Raw genomic sequence first — 17800 nt, 5'->3', positions numbered from 1 at the left:
ACAACAGAGGCATGAGAGAGGAGCTGGCCAAAGTTGATTGGAAGGGGACACTAGAAGGGACAACGGATGAACAGCAATGGCTGGAGTTTCTGGGAGCAATCCAGAAGACACAGATAGATTCATCACGAAGAAGAAATATTGTAAAGGGAGGATGAGGCAACTGTGGCTGACAAGGGATACAAAATACAAAAATAGTGGGAAGCTATAGGATTGATTCTCACATGGTTTGTCGGCTTGTCATGCTGTGAGAGCTTGTGTGAATAAATGATACCGAGAGCTAAGCCGTCCGGAGTTCATCTACTGGCAGGGTCTCCCATGATGGACAGATCTCAGCTGAGGTGTCAGACTAAGATAAACCACCCGCCTAGGCAGCAGCAGCATCTGCGCAGAAGGAAGGCCAGGCAATCTACTTCCGTATCTTGCCATGAAAACCCTATGGATAGCTACAGTAAAATGAAAACAAAGTAAGATATAATGTTGAAAGGTGAAAACTCCAGGTTGGAAGACACACAACAAGCTACTGAGGAAGAGCTGATGACCCTTTGAAGTAAGGCTAAGATGTATGATGCCGTTGGAGTAAAGCCTTCGGGACGTTCAAGCGCACGAAATGAGGGTCAGAGGCTACAAAGATATATTGATTTTTGGGTACATGGAATGTACGCAGCATGAATCAAGGAGAGCTGGAGATGATGAAAGATGAAATAAAACACTTGCAAATCAACCTGCTCGGAATCAGCGAGCTGAAGTGGAATAGTATGGGACACTTTCAATCCAATCAACACTGGATATACTATGCCAGAAATGACAATTACAGGAGGAATGGTGTCACATTCAAAGTCAAGAAGAGACTGGCAGGAGCTGTATTGAAATACAATGCAGTCAGCGATCGCCTAATCTCAGTTCATCCACGATTAAGACCTACCAACACTACCATCGTACAAATATATGCACCAACAACAGATGCAGAGGAAGATGAAGTAGATCAGTTCTATGAGCAAGTGCAGGCTGAACTTAATGGAATACGCAAACAAGACGTACTGATAGTTATGGGAGATTGGAACGCAAAAGTCAGGAGTGCAAAGGATGATCAAGAAGTCAGGAAATATGGACTGGGTACCAGAAATGATGCTAGATACAATGTTTAGTCAACTTCTGTAAAACCAACAACTTGTTCATCTCAAACACGTTTTTCCAACTACACAAGTGCAGACTGTGTACACTTGGACCTCTCCCAACAGATTACACAGAAACCAAATCGATTACATCTGCGGAAGTCAGCGATAGAAAAGTTCTATGATGTTAACGAAAACAAAACCTGGAGCCGACTGTGACTCAGACCACCAACTACTAATAGGCAAACTCAAAGTAAAGTTGAAGAAGCGCAAGTCTTTCACCAGAGTACCAAAACATGATCTTCAAAGTATACCACCAGAATTCAAAGATGGCCTGAACAATCGTTTTGCTGCTCTAAACATAGCCGAAAGTACACCAGAGGGACTGTGGAGAAGTATCCAAGATGCTGTACGTGAAGAGTATGAAAGGACCCCGCATAAACTGAAAACACAGAAGAGATTGAAATGGATGAGTGAAGAAACTGAAAATCGCACAAGGAAGCCAAAATTAAGGGAAAAAGGGTAGTAGTCGCTTTCCAATATTCCACTAGGCGAGACAAGGAAAACTACTACAATAACAAGTGTGAAGTAGAAATGGAAAATAAGAAAGGAAGGACAAGCAACACACATCAAAGTTGCTGGTGAACACAGCAGGCCAGGCAGCATCTCCAGGACCCGGGTCTTGGCCTGAAACGTCGACTGCACCTTTTCCTAGAGATGCTGCCTGGCCTGCTGCGTTCACCAGCAACTTTGATGTGTGTTGCTTGAATTTCCAGCATCTGCAGAATTCCTGTTGTAAAGGAAGGACAAGATCAGTGTTCTTAAAGCTATAAGAACTGAAGAGAAAATTCCAGCCTCGCACAGGAATGCTACAAGATGCTTATGGTGCCATGCTCAATTAATCTGAGAAGATCAAACAACGATGGAAGGAATACTGTGAGTCATTATACAGTAAGATCAACTGGATCAAGAATATCACCCTATATCTTACAATCAGGAGCTGACAGTGACGAAGGAAGAAGTTGAAGCAGCAATAAAAGCCTTAGCAAAGAACAAAAATCTTGGCGTTGACGGAATTCTAATTGAAATACCACAGAAATCAGACTCAGCTGTTGCAATACTGATAACACTCTGTCAGCTGATCCGGAAGATAACGCCATGGCCAAGCGAATGGAGGAAATCAGTGTTTTTACCCGACAGAGTGTGAAAATTATCGTCCAATCGCCCTCATTCTAACAAGATTTTACTAAAGATCATTCAGAAAAGACTTCGACCTTATTTGGAGTGGGAGTTTCCTGAAGTGCAAGCAGGTTTCAGGAAAGGAAGGGGAACAAAAGACATCATTGCAGGTAATATTATGGATTCTCGAGAAGACGAAAGGATACCAGAAAGACATCTATATGTGCTTTACTGACTACAGCAATGCCTTTGACAGCGGCAATCATGACAAACTCTGGATCACATTAAACCACATGGCTGTACCAGAAAATTTGGTCGTCCATATGTGCAATCTTTACATCAATCAAAATGCAACAGTTCGAACGGAACAAGGAGAAACAGAATGATTCAGCATCTGTACAGGGGTACGACAAGACTGTGTTCTCTCTCCCCCTGCCTGTTTAATTTGTAAGTCAAACAAATCTTCAGAGAAGCAAGAGTATACAAGGAGAATCTAGGGGTGAGAATTGGCAGCAAAATCATCAATAACCTTCATTATGCTGATGACATGACAATACTGGCTGAAAACGAAGAAGACCTGAAGCAATTGCTAACCAACATCAAGGAACATAGTCTCAAAATGGGTCTGCATCTTAACCTACAGAACAATAAGATTATGACTATTGGCAGCACAACCAATTTCCATCTCGATGGAGAGGAAATTGAAGTGGTTGACAGTTTCAACTTTCTTGAACCAATGATTAACACCAAAGCGGTAAGCAGTCAAGAAACCTAATGAAAAATCGTCCTTGGCAGAGCAGCCATGAAGGATTTAGAAGATCTTTGGGAACAGGAATCCATCTCTACATACAAAGATTTGGCGTGTGCAGGTGATGGAGTTCTCAACGACATTATATAGATGTGAAAGTCAGATGGTAAAGAAGAATAGGAAACGTATCAATGTGGTGCTGGAGAAAAATACAGCACATCGCATGGACCTCTCACGGAATAAACAAATCGGTCCTAAACAAGATCAAACTAAGTCTCTCTCTGGAGGCTCAAATGACAAGACTCTGCCTGTTGTACTTTGAGCACATCATGTGAAGAAACAACTCCCTGAGAAAGGATATCATGCTCGGCAAGGTGGAATATCAACAAAAGAGAGGCAGGCTGATAATCAGATGGACGGACACAAAAAGGACAACTGTGAACGCAACATTATCAACAATGAGCCGCCTTTGCGAGGATCGAAACTCATTTAGAGCAACTATCCATAGGGTTACCATGAGCCAACTACAACTCGATAGCACTTAACAGCAACTATAGGATTGGAAGCTTTTAAAAACCAACAGAAGGCAACTAGCCAATAACATTACAGAAGATAGAGTTTTTTATATATATATAGAATAAAAGAGAGGCAAGAGCGGTTGCTGGAAAATGAAACTGGCGAGGTAGTAATGGAGGTCAAAGAAACGGTGGACAAATTCAAAAAGTAGTTTTGCATCAGTCTTCACTGTGGAAGGCACCACAGCATTATGTCAGAAGTTCAAGAGAGTCAGGGGTTAGGAGTAAGTGTAATTGCTATTACTAAGGAAAAAGTACTTGGAAAGCTGGTAAGTAGTTACCGGAACCAGATATACACCAGGGTTCCGAAAGAGGTTGCTGAAGAGATTGTGTAGGCATTAGTAGTGATCTTTCAAGAATTACTAGATTCAGGAATAGTTTTGGAGGACTGTAAAATGGCAAATGTCACTCCACTCTTTAAGAAAGTTTTGGTGGTAAATGACAGGACATTATAGGCCCATTAGTCCGACTTCAGTGATTGGAAATATTCTGGAGTCTATTATTAAGGATGATGTTTCGAGATACACGGAGGTGCATGATAAGATAGGCCAAAGTCAGCATAGTTTCCTTAAAGGGAAATCTTGCCTGACAAATCTGTTGGAATTCATTAAGGAAATAACAGGCAGGATGGACAAAGAACAATCTGTGGGCATTGTTTACTTGGATTTTCAGAAGACCTTGGACAAGGTGTCACACATGAGGTTGCTAAATGAGATAAGAACCCATGGTATTACAGGAAATATATTAATATGGATGGAAGATTGACTGACTGGCAGGAGGCAAAGAGTAAGAATAAAGGGGGCTTTTTCTGTTTGGCTGCCAGTAACCAGTGGTGTTCCATATGGGTCGATGTTGGGAAAACTTCTTTTACGTTACATGTCAATGATCTGGATGACAGGATAGCTGTCTTTGTGGTCAAGACGGCAGTAGATACAAAAGTAGGTGGGGGTTCAGGCAGTGTTGCGGAAGCGGGGGGGGGTCTCTAGAACTCGGGACTAATTAGTAGAATGGCAAAGAAGTGGCAGATGGAATATAATGTTGGGTAGTCTGTGATCATGCCCTTTGGAGGAAGGAATAAAGGTGTAGACTATTTTCTAAATGGGAAAACGATTCAGAAATCAGAGGTGCAAAGGAACATTCCTCATGCAGGATTCCCTAAAGGTTAACTTGCAGGTTGTATCAGTGGTAAGGAAGGCAAATGCAATGTTAGCATTCATTTCAAGATGACTAAAATAAAAAAGCAAAGATGTAATGCTGAGGCTTTATAAGGCATTAGTCAGGCCACGCTTGGAGTACTGTGAACAGTTTTGGGATCCTTATCCAAGAAAGATGTGTTGGTATTGGAGGAGATCCTGAGGAGGTTCACAAGAATGATCCAGCATGGATTGTTCCCCAGTGACATATTTCTGACTCAATGTTCCAAAAAAGTTAAAATGATCATCCCAATTTTACAATAACTGAATGATTTTTAGAAATAGCTGTTTTTAACTTAAACACATTTCAACTGCCCTGTCCCTCCCTTACCTGCAGGGTTGTTGTCAGTGCATGTAGCTGTTACCAAAGGAGCAGGAAGCTTCAGATAACCTCCTCTGACTTTAATAGGCATACCATACTGGGGTTCAAAAATAAGAGTGGATCAATAACAGATTAAAAAAAAAAGGAGAATGATAAATATATTTGTATATGATACAAAATATTTATGCAACGTAAACAGCTATAGGCTTCAGGAAAATATCAATGGATGGGTTAAGTGGGAGAAACGCAGTTAATGAAATTCAATCCGTAGAAATGCTGTATGATCTAATTAAGTTCAAAGTAAATTTATTATCAAAGTACATGCATGTCACCATATACAACTCAGATTAATTGCCTTGTGGGCATACTCAATAAATTCAAGGAATAATAACCATGACAGAATCAATGAAAGACTGCACCAACTTGGCTGTTCAACTACCGTGCAAAAGACAACAAACTGTACAAATACAAACAGAGAAAAATAACGATAACAATAAATAAATAAATATGCAATAAATATCAAGAACATGAAATTGAGAATCCTTGAAAGTGAGTCCATAGGTTGTGGAAATATTTCAATGATAGGGCAAGTGAAGTTGAGTGAAATCATCCCTTTGGTTCAAGACCCTGATGATTGAGGGGTAATAACTGTTCCTGAACCTGGTGGCGTGAGTTCTGAGGCTCCTGCACCTTCTTCCTGATGGCAGCAGTGAGAAGAGAGTATGAGCTGGATGGTGGGGGTCCCTGATGATGGATGCTGCTTTCCTGCGACAGCGCTTCATGTGCGTTAATGTTAATGGAATGTACGAATTATGGAAGATATTAAAGGAAAGAAACCTAAAGATACTTTGATATATCTACATGGCAAATAGATAAAGAGCTCAAGAAGCTATATGGCATTCTTTCTTTCTCTTTGCAAGAGGTGTAGAATGCTAGTTAAGCCACAGAGTACTGTATACCACATTACAAGGAAAACGTGCTAAAACAGGCTCAGATAATGATCTTCAAGGATATTGCAAAGCTTGGAGTGGTTCAGTTATAAGGAATGTTGACTAGGCTGGGATTTTGTTTCCTTTGGGACAGAGGTGCCTGAGGGGAGATTTTGGTGGCATGATTAAATTATTAATGGCCTACATAGGATGAACAGACAGGATATATTTCCCTTGGCAGATAACTGAAAGCCAAGAGGGAAGTTGAAGACTTAAGGCTGATTTATACTTCTGCGTCAAATTGATGTTGTAGGTACGGCGTAGCCGCGAACCCTACGCAGTGCCTATGCATTTATACTTGTGCGTTGGTGTGTGTGCGTTGGTGTGTCTGCATCGCTCTGCAATTCGCGCAAAAATAAAATCAAGTGCTCAATTTTAAGGAACATACTTGAAACAAAATGGATAGTCAGAATCAAGAAACCCAACTGCAACTGTTTTGATATTGTTAGTACAAAGCTCAAAAAATGGAGACAAGAATAAAGGCAAAATTCAAACCTAATTAGTATTATTTTGCAGAAGACTAGATATTGCTACCTGATAACTACTTGAAGTTGAACTGGATGCACTTGTAGGTGACAGAGTTGGAGGCGCTTTATCGGTACTAAAGGAAAAACCACCAAACTGTTTCATTAAGCTGTTAAAATTACTAGTATTTGGCACTTCTGGGGCAAAAAAGGATGAGCCTTTCTTATCTGAGGATTAAAACACAAACATGCAAACAAAAAAAGGTAGATTAGAACATTTGAAAACAAACTAATATGTTAAAAATATACACGTATATTGCTTTTCAGAAAGAAATGGTGAAAACTATAACCATATGCCTTCATTTACAAAAGTGCAAACATTGGTCAGATAAGATGCTTTATCTTGAACACACAAGGGACTGCAGATGCTGGAAGCTGGCGCAAAAAAACAAGCTGTGTCCAGCAGCATTTTGCTGTGAGATCCTGCCCTTCATCTAAAACATTGATGATTGTCCTGCCCCTTCTCCCACATTAACAGACACTGCTCAACCTGCTGAGCTCCTCCAGCACTTTGTTGTTCTGCTTCAGACTCCAGCATCTGCCACTTCTCGTGTCTAAAGGATGCTTTTCTTCTCTGTTTTGTACCTAGAGTTATAAAAGGTTTATATGGTGCCATTACAATTATTTAAGTTTTCATTAATTTTGCATTCTGCAGGTTGCTCGGGATTGGAAAATGGACGTGGACTTAGAAAAAAAGCTTGTGTTTCCCCCAGACATTGCGGCTACAACACTCTGGCCAGACATGGTCCTGTGGTCCACAACAGCCAAGTTGGCATATCTTGTGGAATTGACAGTACCATGGGAAGGTGGTGTCGAAGAAGCTTAGGAGAGGAAAAAGACCAAGTACTCTGAACTGGCAACTGAAGCTGCCCAGAACAGGTGGAAGACCAAGATTTTCCCTGTAGAAGTGGGATGCAGGGGATTCGTGGCTACATCTATGACCAGTCTATTGAAGAAGATGGGAGTGAGGGGTCACTCCCTCCAACAAGCAATCAAGTCCTTGACAAATGCAGCAGAAGAAAGCAGTAATTGGATTTGGATTGAAAGGAAAGACAACAACTGGGCTGCAAAATGAAGACAGGAGGGTATGGAACTGAGGGGGGTGTATCTGGGACGCCAGGTAGCACCGTTGAGCCCTCTGGAGACGTCGTGGGCTTAACAACGAAACGTCAAAGAAGGAGGGTGCCCACCTGATGACCCCAATGACGTACCAACCCTCCTCGTCACCACTCCAAGCCCACTGCCAACATCGACAGTGCCAACTTATCATAGGGATTGAAACATCAAGTCCTATTAGTTCTACTAAAAATACAATTATAGTTCTAATTTGGTCTTATCTTCTAGACCAATAAGTCTATTTGCCACAATTCATCAAATAATAAATACATAATGTAATACATAAACCAAGTGAAAAAATCTAACCTAAATAGAGAAAAACAACAATCTGCTATTCAACTACATGGAAACTTCAATGGCATAGTACCTGGGCCTCCCTCAGTCCCTCTCACACACCAGGACCCATGGTCCCTTTTGTTTCCAATGCTCACTTCAAACTCACCTAGTTTTATTTCCAGCATTCTTTTGAAATTTACTGGGTTCACTAAAAAAAATTATTGTATTGCATAAAATCTAAAAACTAAGTCTCCTTTCAGTTTCCTTTTGGAAACGTAACTGAAGAACAAAATCATTGTCTTCTCCTTAATTGCTTTTAAAAACCTGTGTGTGAGCGAGAGTGATAGAAACATAGAAAATAGGTGCAGGAGTAGGCCATTCAGCCCTTTGAGCCTGCACCACCATTCAGTATGATCATGGCTGATCATCCAACTTAGAACCCTGTACCTGCCTTCTCTCCATACCCCCGATCCCTTTAGCCACAAGGGCCATATCTAACTCCCTCTTAAATATAGCCAATGAACTGGCCTCAACTGTTTCCTGTGGCAGAGAATTCCACAGATTCACCACTCTCTGTGTGAAGAAGTTTTTCCTAATCTCGGTCCTAAAAGGCTTCCCCTTTATCCTCAAGCTGTGACCCCTCGTTCTGGACTTCCCCAACATCAGGAACAATCTTCCTGCATCTAGCCTGTCCAATCCCTTTAGAATTTTATACGTTTCAATCAGATCCCCCCTCAATCTTCTAAATTCCAACGAGTATAAGCCTAGCCGATCCAGTCTTTCATCATATGAAAGTCCTGCCATCCCAGGAATTAATCTGGTGAACCTTCTTTGTACTCCCTCTATGGCAAGGATGTCTTTCCTCAGATTAGGGGACCAAAACTGCACACAGTGCTCCGGGTGTGGTCTCACCAAGGCCTTGTACAACTGCAGTAGTACCTCCCTGCTCCTGTACTCGAATCCTCTTGCTATGAATGCCAGCATACCATTCGCCTTTTTCACCGCCTGCTGTACCTGCATGCCCACTTTCAATAACTGGCGTACAATGACACCCAGGTCTCGTTGCACCTCCCCTTTTCCTAATCGGCCGCCATTCAGATAATAATCTGTTTTCCTGTTCTTGCCACCAAAGTGGATAACCTCACATTTATCCACATTAAATTGCATCTGCCATGAATTTGCCCACTCACCTAACCTATCCAAGTCACCCTGCATCCTCTTAGCATCCTCCTCACAGCTAACACTGCCGCCCAGTTTCGTGTCATCCGCAAACTTGGAGATGCTGCATTTAATTCCCTCGTCTAAGTCATTTATATATATTGTAAACAGCTGGGGTCCCAGCACTGAGCCTTGCGGTACCCCACTCGTCACTGCCCGCCATTCTGAAAAGGTCCCGTTTATTCCCACTCTTTGCTTCCTGTCTGCCAACCAATTCTCTATCCACATCAATACCATACCCCCAATACCGCGTGCTTTAAGTTTGCACACTAATCTCCTGTGTGGGACCTTGTCAAAAGCCTTCTGAAAATCCAAATATACCACAACCACTGATCAGTATGCTAGAATAACTTATCATACAATATTTTTGTAATTACACATGAAACAGTGCCACATGACAACAATATATATTTCATATACAGTAATACTATTCATATCATCTACACAGGCAAAGATAAGAGCCTCAGTAAAAGCAGATGAGAATTTGGAGGCATGATATAAGCTATGTGCAGAAATTGCTTCCTCAGTTATTCTTTAAAAGTCAATTTATTTTCAATTAGATCAATTAAAGAAAATTACAATGTTTTTTCCAATAATTATTTGTAATGTAGTGTATATTTAATAAATGAAGCACAAATAGATCATCGATACTAGTTGAGCATATTAGTTTCCACAAAAGATCTTAAATATGAAATCTTGTGTTTCATTGCCATACATAAAAACAAGATAATTCAGTTATGTGGCACTATTAATAACCATAAGTGCAGAAGTGCCATTTTGTATTGCATTTTAACAAAACAATTATGAAATACACCACACACTGTCCAAAAATACACTTACAGTTGTTTGTCTCAATGCAAAATAGGCTGGGGTTGATCAAAGTCACAACTTCACTACTATTTGTAGAGTACATTGCTGCATCTTGTCTGCAAAGTTCATTGTCACCCCTGCACAGAAACCAAAAAATGTTGATATAATTATCAATTGATGTTTTAACTTTTATTGAATAAACAGATATCAAGGGATTAAAATAACGTGGATGTTGGAATCAATTCTTAAGGATGTGGTTTTGGGGTACTTGGAGTTGTATGATAAATAGGCCGTAGTCAACATGGTTTCCTCAAGGGAAAATCTTGTTTGACAAATCTGTTGGAATTCTTTGAAGAAATAACAAGCAGGATAGACAAAAGAGAACCAGTTGATGTTGTGTGATTGGATTCTCAGAAGACCTTCGACAAGGTGCCACACATGAGGCTGCTTAACAAGTTATGAGCCCATGATTTAACAGGAAAGATTCTAGCATGGACAAAGCAGTGGCTGATTAGAAGGAGGCAAAGAGTGGGAATAAAGGGAACCTTTTCTGGTTAGCTGCTGGTGACTAACGGTGTTCCATAAGTGTCTGTGTTGGAACTGCTTCTTTTTACTTTATATGTCAAGGATTTCGATGACAGAATTGATGGCTTTGTTGCAAAGTTTGCAGACGATATGAAGATAAGTGAATGAGCAGGTAGTATTGAGAAAGTAGAGGGGCTATGGAGGGAATTAGACAGATTAGTAGAATGGGCAAAAAAGTGGCAGGAAGTGTATGGTCATGCGCTTTGGTAGAAGAAATGAAAATGTATACTATTTTCTAAATGGAGAGAAAATACAAAAAAACTGAGACACAAAGAGATTTGGGAGTCTTTGTGTACGATTTGCTAAACGTTAATTTGCAGGTTGAGTCTGTGGTGAGGAAGGCAAATCAGATGTTAGCATGCGTTTCAAGAGGACTAGAATATAATGTTGACCCTTTACAAGGTACTGGTGAGGCTCACTTGGAGTATTGTGAGAGTTTTGGGCCCCTTATCTTAGAAAGAATGTGCTGAAACTGGAGAGAGTTCAAAGGAGGCTCATGAAAATGACTCCAGGATTAAATGGCTTGTCCTATGAAGAGTGTTTGATGGCTCTGGGTCTGTGTTCACTAGAATTCAGAAGAATGAGGGGTGACCTCATTGAAACTTATTGAATGGTGAAAGGTCTTGACAGAGTGGATGTGGAGAGGATGTTTCCTATGGTGGGAGAGTCGAGGACCAGAGGACACAGCCTCAGAATAGAGGGGTATCCTTTTAGAACAGAGATGAGGAGGAATTTCTTTAGCCAGAATATGGTGAATCTGTGGAATGCGTTGCCACAGGCAGCTGTGGAGGCCAAGTCTTTATGTATATTTAAGGCAGAGGTTAATAGGTTCTTGACTGGTCAAGGCATGAAGGGATACTGGGGGTGGGGGGGGGAGGTGGGTGGGAAGGCAGGAGATTGGGGCTGAGAGGAAAACTGGATCAACCATGATAAAATGGCTGAGCAGACTTGATGGGCCAAATAGCCTAATTCTACTTCTATGTCTTATGTACCACACAAGTGCAAAGTAAATCTCTTTCTAATGAAATGCTACTCAATGAAAAATATCCACTTGTCCATCACCATTACATCCATAGCACAACATTCACCCGCTCTCAATCATGTTCAGATTTTTCCATTACCTCCTTTAATTTCCTTGTAACCTCCTCCTCCTACTGTAACCCTTAAAGTTCTGACTTACTTAGAAAGTGAAATAAGGCAGTAAACAACTCCAGACTTTAAACTTGCCTCAGCTCATCTTGCCTCATTCTAATCCACACCTTTGACATCCATAGATTAAACTATATTTATGCTCTACTAGCCATTCTTCTATTTAGTGATTAATTTGTGCTCATCCAAACGCTGTTGCCTGACCCCATTATGGGTAACCATTTATAACAATGTTTCAGTTTTAAAACCCATGTTATTTTTAAACCGCGCTACGGTCACTTATTTGTATTTTTAAAAATTCATTCAGAGATACAGTGTGGACCAGGCCCTTCCGGCCCACTGAGCCACACTGCCCATTAACCTACCAATTTAACCCCAGCCTAATCACAGGTCAATTTACAAGTTCAATTATCATTCAACCATACCTGAATACAGCCAAACGAAACAGCACTCTTCCAGTGTCAAGATGCAAAACATACACAGCACAAGGCACATATAGTACATACAAGACAGCAAGTAATGCATCCAGCATTTTGTGTGTGTTGCTTTGGATTTCCAGCAGAATAAGAATCAGATTTATTATCACCCACATGTGACATGAAATTTGTTAACTTAGCAGCAGCAGTTCAATGCCATACATAATATAGAAAAAAAACACAAAATAAAATAATAATGATAATAAATAAATCAATTACAGTATATGTATCACACATCAAAGTGGCTGGTGAACACAGCAGGCCAGGCAGCATCTAATGGAAGAGGTACAGTTGACGTTTTGGGCCGAGACCCTAGTTAGTCCTGACGAAGGGTCTCAGCCCGAAACGTCAACTGTACCTCTTTCTATAGATGCTGCCTGGCCTGCTGCGTTCACCAGCAACTTTGATGTATGTTGCTTGAATTTCCAGCATCTGCAGAATTCCTCGTGTTTACAGTATATGTATATTGAATAGATTAAAAATCGTGCAAAAAACAGAAATACTATACATGTTTTAAAAAGTGAGGTAGTGTCCAAGGGTTCAATGTCCATTTAGGAATCGGATGGCAGAGGGGAAGAAGTTGTTCCTGAATCGCTGACTGTGTGCCTTCAGGCTTCTACACCTCCTACCTGATGGTAACAGAGAGAAAAGGACATGCCCTGGGTGCTGGAAGTCCTTTATAATGAACACTGCCTTTCTGAGACACCACTCCTTGAAGGTGTCCTGGGTACTTTGTAGGCTAGTATCCAAGATGGAGCTGACTAAATTTACAACCCTCTGCAGCTTCTTTCGGTCCTGTGCAGTAGACCCCACCCCCTTACCAGACAGTGATGCAGCCTGTCAGAATGCTCTCCATGGGACATCTATAGAAGTTTTTGAGTGTATTTGTTGATATACCAAATCTCTTCAAACTCTTAATGAAGTATAGCTGCTGTCTTGCCTTCTTTATAACTACACTGATATGTTGGGACCAGGTTAGGTCCTCAGAGATCTTGACACCCAGGAACTTGAAACTCCACTTCTGATCCCTCTATGAGGATTGATATGTGTTCCTTCGTCTTACCCTTCCAGAAGTCTACAATTAGCTCTTTCATCTTACTGATGTTGAGTGCCAGGTTGTTGCTGCGGCACCATTCCACTAGTTGGCACATCTCACTCCTGTACGCCCTCTCATCAGCACCTGAGATTCTACCAACAATGGTTGTATCATCAGCAAATTTATAGATGGTATTTGGGCTATGCCTAGCCAGACAGTCATGGGTATAGAGTGAGTAGAGCAGTGGACTAAGCACACACCCCTGAGGTGCACCAGTGTTGATCGTCAGCCAGGAGGAGATGTTATCACTAATCCGCACAGATTGTGATCTTCCGGTTAGGAAGTCGAGGATCCAATTGCAAAGGGAGTTACAGAAGCCTAGGTTCTGCAACTTCTCAATCAGGATTGTGGGAACGATGGTATTAAATGCTGAGCTATAGTCGATGAACAGCATCCTGACATAGGTGTTTGTGTTGTCCAGGTGGTCTAAAGCCGTGTGGAGAGCCATTCAGACTGCGTCTGCCATTGACCTATTGTGGCAATAGGCAAATTGCAATGGGTCCAGGTCCTTGCTGGGACAGGAGTTCAGTTTAGTCATGACCAACCTCTCAAAGTGTTTTATCACTGCATATGTGAGTGCTACTGGGCGATAGTCATTAAGGCAGCTCATATTATTCTTCTTAGGCACTGGTATAATTGTTGCCTTTTTGAAGCAAGTGGGAACTTCCACCCATAGCAGTGAGAGGTTGAAAATGTCCTTGAATACTCCCGCCAGTTGGTTGGCACAGGTTTTCAGAGCCTTACCAGGTACTCCATCGGGACCTTCCGCCTTGCGAGGGTTCACACTCTTTAAAGACAGCATAACATCGACAGAGATCACAGGGTCATCAGGTGCAGCAGGGATCTTCACAGCTGTGATTGTATTCACCCTTTCAAAGAGGGCATAGAAGGCATTGAGTTCATCTGGTAGTGAAGCATCGCTGTCATTCATGCTATCATGCTATTGGGTTTCACGTTGCAGGAAGTAATGTCTTGCAGGCCCTGCCAGAATTGCCATGCATCCGGTGTCGCCTCCAACCCCGTTCGAAATTGTTTCTTTGCCCTTGAAATAGCCCTCCGCAAATCACACTTGGTTTTCTGGTACAGGCCTGGGTCGCCAGACTTGAATACCACAGATCTAGCCTTCAGCAGACGATGTACCTCCTGGTTCATCCATGGCTTTTGGTTTGGGAATGTACAGTAAGTCTTTGTAGGCATACACTCATCCACGCAGGTTTTAATGAAGTCAGTAACAACAGGAGCATATTCATCTAGGTTCAAAGATGAATCCCTGAATACAGTCCAGTCCACTGATTCAAAGCAGTCCTGTAGGTGCTCCTGTCCTTCCCTTGTCCATACCTTCTTGGTCCTCACTATTGGCACTGCAGTCTTCAGTCTCTGCCTATACTCAGGGAGTAGAAGTACAGAATCTGCCGATTGTCTCATGTACTTCCACTTGTCCCTGCAAGTGCTCTAAGTGCTGCACCTGCCTATAAAACACCTCTCTCACCTCCATTCAAAGCCCTAAACAGTCCTTCCAGGTGAGGCAACACTTCACCTGCGAACCTGCTGGGGTGATCTATTGTGTCCAGGGCTCCTGATGCGTCCTCCTGTATATAGGTGAGCCCTGCCATATACTGGAGGACCGCTTCATCAAGCATCTCCGCACCATCTGCCACAAGCGTGACCTCCCGGTGGCCAATTCCCATTCCAACATGCCGATCCTCTTGTACCAAGATATGGCAGAACAACATCTTATATTCCACCTGGGTACCCTCCATTCTGATGGCATGGATATCGATTTCACCTTCTGGCCAACAAATTCCTCCCCCCCTTCCTTTATTCCCCATTCTGACCTTTAATTCTTCTTCTCACCTGCCTATTACTTCCCCCGGGTCCCCTCCTCTTTCCCTTTCTCCTCTGGTCCACTCTCCTCTCCTATCAGATTCCTTCTCTCCGGCCTTTACCTTTCCCATCCATCTGGCTTCACTTATCACCTTCCAGCTAGCCTCTTTCCCCTTCCCCCACCATTTTATTCTGGCATCTAACTCCTTCCTTCTCAGTCCTGATGAAGGGTCTCTGCCTGAAAGGGTGACAGTCTATTCCTTTCCAAAGATGCTGCCTGACCTGCTGAGTTCCTTCAGCATTTTGTGTATTGCTTTGGATTTCCAGCACTTGCAGACTTTTCTCGTGATTGAGTAAACATTCAGACACACAAAAAATAGTCTCTGAGTGACATGTCCTTTAAATTGATGGTGCTATTGGCAAGAAAAAGGCATCCTCAGCGGTCTACAGATGAATGTACATACACATGCATGCAATCCAGCTTGTCATTCCACCAGTCGAACAATGGAAGGCAGCACCGAATGGGAGAGGCCAGCTCCCAACCGAGCATGGATACTGTGCTACACCACCTCTGGCGTATTGTCTCCTGGACTTCAGCAACAGGGAAGCCTGTGGCTTGAGGCCTAGTCCTCACTACAATCACCTGTCATGCCAATAAACAAGGAAAACTGACTTGTAGCATTTGTCCAACAGGGTCTAGTGATCACAAGAGAAATATCCATGACAATCACCTGCTGTTAGAGTACACACTGCTTTCATGCACCAACTTGGATGTCTTTGATACCTTCCTGTAGCAGGCAGTAACGCGGTCTGCACCAAGTCCAGTTCCTCCACCATCAAGCAGCTCGCTGATGGGCTAAATCTTTAGTACTTAAAGTTCTTAATGTTCTCATTGTCTAGTGATCGTAAAAAAGACAGCTGAAAAAGACAAAAACTTTGGTTGGCCTCCCGGGAGGCTGCAGCATTCAAACGTGCTACCATCTTACGTAAGGTACAATGACCTATTAACCCACATGTCTTTGGACTGTGGGATGAAACCAGAGCATCCAGAGGAAATCCATGCCTACATGGGAAGTATGTATAAACTTTCTTATAAAGGGCGCCAGAATTGAACTCTGAACTCCAATGCCCCGAGCTGTAATAGTTTCATGCTAACCGCTACACCGCTGTGGTGCCCCATCTCTCTATTCCATATATTCCTCTATCCCTATAAGCTCTTGAAACCTCTGTGCTTCAATTCTGACACTTTTATTAATACCTGATTTGAATTACATTATTAGTGGCCACGCTTTTGAGTACTGAGTTTTGAATTCCCACTTAATCCTGAATCTACATTCAATGCATAGAAAATAACCCACCTTACATCAGCCTACACTTTCACAATCGCAAGATAACTTGCCCAAAGATCCAAAGGACTCTTGACAGATTTTTCAGGTTATAATAAATTGAGATGCTTAACTTCAACACTGATTCATTCTAACAATATCTATTCGGAAAAAAAAAATTGGTTTTGAATGTCTTATCAGTTCTTCAAGATTTGGAGACTCCAGAAAGGATCATAAATCAATAATGATGGTGACATGGAAAGTGGAAAGAACAACATAGAATTAGATGGCAGGAGATGGGAGTGGATACTGAAGCAAAGGCACACAGACACCTTGTGAGCATCTTCAGTCATTTCATTCCAGCCTGTAGAATAATACATCATTAAAATAATCCAAATTACATTTTATATTGATGATATACTATATTTATTGGTTACAAGTAGAAATGCTGTAATTGCTTTCAGCACAAGTGTAAGTATTAGATGAATTAACCCATTTCCCAGTTTAACTTACGTGACAATATGAACATCACAGGTTGAGAAAGTAGACAGATCTGATGATGAGCAGTCTGGATCACAGCAGCAATTTATATCACATCGTCCAACTAGTAAGTTACAGACACACAAAGTACGAACTGAAAAAGCAAAATTATATTGCTGTTACTTTAGCAATGATTTTTATAAGTTAAGCAACACTGAACCTTAAACAAATAACTGTTAGCCATAATCCAGTTATAGCTGGTAGCACTTACACTTTCTTCAAGGCTTAGTCAAACATTTGAGCATATATTTTGGCAGATACTTCATTGGATTCCCAAGACTGTGCTGCATTATTTAAAGAGCTCATTTTTGGATGGGTGATTAAGCCAACACCCCACCTATTCTCAGATAAAGGTAATTGATCCCTGAGAATTGTAGTTTGGCTGTCTTGGCAAAGCACAAGTGCTACCAGCTACAATACTGTGCAAAAATTTTAATACTGGGCAAAAATAAAATATTGGGCAAATGTAAAAAGATTCTGTAAAGCTAAGATGCTTTCAAAAATAATGAAATGAAAAGTTTCTAAATATCAAAAGAAATACAGGTCCACAATCCCTTATCCGAAATTCTGAAAACTGAAGTTTTTCTCGTGGAGTGTGGAGCGTGTCGTAACAAGGCTTGTTTGGTGCGCCAACAGCTGACATCACTCAATTCAAGTTAATTGCTGGTCTTGAACAACGTGCATTTATCAGTGAGCAAGAGATTGTGGCAGTTTACTCAGTTAGAGGGAGACTGCTTAGACAT

The 17800-nt window shown here is 41.7% G+C and overlaps 1 protein-coding gene across 3 annotated transcripts in view; it reads right to left on the bottom strand.

Annotated features, from left to right (window-relative positions):
- Positions 1–17800, bottom strand: part of LOC134338630 (tectonic-1-like) — a 47859-nt gene that overhangs the window by 24185 nt on the left and 5874 nt on the right. For all 3 annotated transcript variants that reach the window (XM_063034624.1, XM_063034623.1, XM_063034625.1), the window contains exons 3-6: positions 17031–17151; positions 10093–10199; positions 6653–6810; positions 5139–5226 (exon numbers count right to left, since the gene is read on the bottom strand). In XM_063034624.1, the coding sequence (XP_062890694.1) occupies positions 5139–5226; positions 6653–6810; positions 10093–10199; positions 17031–17151 (474 nt within the window). The remainder of the gene's footprint in view (positions 1–5138; positions 5227–6652; positions 6811–10092; positions 10200–17030; positions 17152–17800) is intronic.

Source organism: Mobula hypostoma, chromosome 27, assembly GCF_963921235.1.
Source record: "Mobula hypostoma chromosome 27, sMobHyp1.1, whole genome shotgun sequence".
Lineage (NCBI taxonomy): Eukaryota > Metazoa > Chordata > Chondrichthyes > Myliobatiformes > Myliobatidae > Mobula > Mobula hypostoma.
This window is presented reverse-complemented; position numbering and strand designations above follow the sequence as displayed.